Below are 2,513 nucleotides of genomic sequence, written 5' to 3'. Positions count from 1 at the left end.
AAAAAAAAAAAAAAAGAAGAAGAAGAAAAAAAAGAAATCAACTAAAGCACCAGTAGCTAGGCACATTTGGGAAGGACTGTCTTGACTGGATCATTTCAAGTGGAACCACCCTCCATCTGGGCCACAACTTATGGAAGCAACTCACATAAAAGGATGCTTTTGCTTTTTGCCTGCTTGCCTTCACTCTCATTGGCAACTTCATCTATCTTACTACAAAGACCTTCTTTTACTTCATTAAAACCTGCTCCACATTTCCACTGTAGACAGAAGACCAGCTAACATATCCAGTTTTAACAACTGAACAACTACAATATTTTTTAATATTTTCTTTTCTTTTTTTTTCCCCCGAGACAGGGTTTCTCTGTGTAGTCCTGGCTGTCCTGGAACTCACTCTGTAGACCAGGCTGTCCTGGAACTCAGAAATCTGTCTGCTTCTGCCTCCTGAGTGCTGGGATTAAAGGCGTGCACCACCACGCCCTGCTATCATTTTCATCAATAGTCCATTGTTGAATTCACTGGCCTGTAAGCCATGCTACTAAATCAACTTTAAAAATATTGCTACTGACCTCCCAGGAATGTTTCCCATGACCAGAAAACCCCACAAGGGCAGCTTAAGTCTAAAATGATTCTCTTAAAATAACTACCTGGTCATTTCATTAATAAACAAAGGGAAAAATTACTTGAATGTGTCTCCATCTACTAGTAAACAAACATTCTAAAATAAACAAATCTGACAGAGCTGCTGTTGGAAAGCTATACTCATTTTCACAATACGCTAAGTTGACTTTACAGTGAAAAAGAACTCCGCAGGGCTAAAAATACCACATACATGAGTGAAAATAAACGGAGAAAAAAATTAAAACAGGTACTTGATATAGAGCTATAATTTAAATATCTACATTTTAGTTCTTTGTTCAAAATCAAACTTTGCATATCCATAGATGGTACAAGGAGTTACTCATTGATACTTTGTTTTGTAATTACCAGGCTGTGATCAACTACTGACAATGGGAAGTAACCCTACTAACCAATATTAACAAGAATAGTGGATAGACCTCAAGCCTCACTCTCTGCCTTGTCAGGTACTCACCATGTGGTGTCTCCAGAACTGGTAACTATCTGATTGTCATCCAGGAACCGGCAACAGGACAGATAACCTGAAAAAGAGCAGACCCAAATGAATAACCAAGTCTAGCAAGTCTCAATCTTAGGATCCTCTCCCTGTGAAAACCATGGTAATAAAAATACCCAGAACTTCTGTCACAGGATGGGTGGAACTATAGCTAGGCAGACTCAATGGGTTAATGCTTCAGACGGACCCACACCTGCACAGCACATAGCAGTGAGCTATGCCTCATTCTTCCACCTTACCTGTGTCTTTCCCTTTCCTTTTATCCTCATTTGTGTGCTCATCTACTTACTGAGTAGGGCAGATGGACACAAAGGAGTTCAGAGACAATGAGAAGAGAGATAATAATGGAATCAAGGGAGAAAGGGCTAGAGGGTAACTAGAGGAATAGCAAGCACACTGAAAATATCCGGTGGGAAAGCTCCAAAAATACGGGTGAATGCATTTGCTTTCTCAAGAGCTATGATATGATATGCATGGAAAAGCTATGTTCCTGCTGACACCCACTGTAAAGATTTCTTAGAAGCTCTGGATGGAATAGGGAACAGTGAGACTGCCTCAAAATACAATAAAAATTTTGAGGGAGAAGAAAATGAGTAACTGAAAAGTGAAACAGGCTAATATCTGAAAGTCACCTAGTTTCACCAGAGTGGAGTAAAATCTGCTAAGCAAAGGTGTAAATTATAAATGGTTACATAACATTACACAGCACAAGGGAAGACACTGAGAACTCCCCCGATATGTATGGATTCTGTGCATAGGTACTTGCTGCAGTTGCCTGAGTGGTTAGCCCTGAACACAGCACTTCCTTCCTTTCTGCAGGAGTGACATGGAGGGATGCTGAGGGGCAAACTCCTGGGCTTGGCTTTAGTCTGTGGTTTTGACAAGCCAATGGGAGTGGGACACCAAGATGATAGTAACAGAAGTAAGTAATTAATTGACCAGTTCTATGTTTCAGAGCAGACTTTGCAGACAGACAGAATCTTTTTTTCTATATCCAAGGTCACTAATACTCTTCAGAGAGGAGAAAAAAAACCAGACCAACCAATAAACAAATAACGAAAACCACCAAAGACAACCCACTGTATTCATAAATATGTAAAACATCCAATTATTCATTAGATGAAAAAAATTATACACCGGAAATGTTCTGGCTACTCACTCTATGAGGTCACAATACTGAATGACAACACCATGCTACATCAGAAGGGCAGGCAAATCATGGCCCTCTGGACAAGAATATCAAGGTCTCTGAACCGCAGCTCTGCGGCCAGCCTTCTATTCTTTTTTCACCAGTCCCTAGGGATTAGCATTGAGACCAATCTGTGTCTAAGTTCCAGTCTCCTTAAAAACAGTATCTAGGCAACAGACACATTTTCAAAAA

General features: G+C 40.2%; 1 protein-coding gene across 1 annotated transcript in view; it reads right to left on the bottom strand.

The window, feature by feature from the left end:
• The window catches only part of Gnb1 (G protein subunit beta 1), a 69,742-nt gene that overhangs the window by 9,688 nt on the left and 57,541 nt on the right, over positions 1-2,513 (bottom strand). The window contains exons 8-9 of the mRNA XM_021201231.2: positions 1,091-1,157; positions 242-257 (exon numbers count right to left, since the gene is read on the bottom strand). Coding sequence (XP_021056890.1) covers positions 242-257; positions 1,091-1,157 — 83 coding nt within the window. The remainder of the gene's footprint in view (positions 1-241; positions 258-1,090; positions 1,158-2,513) is intronic.

Source organism: Mus pahari, chromosome 6 (genome assembly GCF_900095145.1).
Source record: "Mus pahari chromosome 6, PAHARI_EIJ_v1.1, whole genome shotgun sequence".
Lineage (NCBI taxonomy): Eukaryota > Metazoa > Chordata > Mammalia > Rodentia > Muridae > Mus > Mus pahari.
This window is presented reverse-complemented; position numbering and strand designations above follow the sequence as displayed.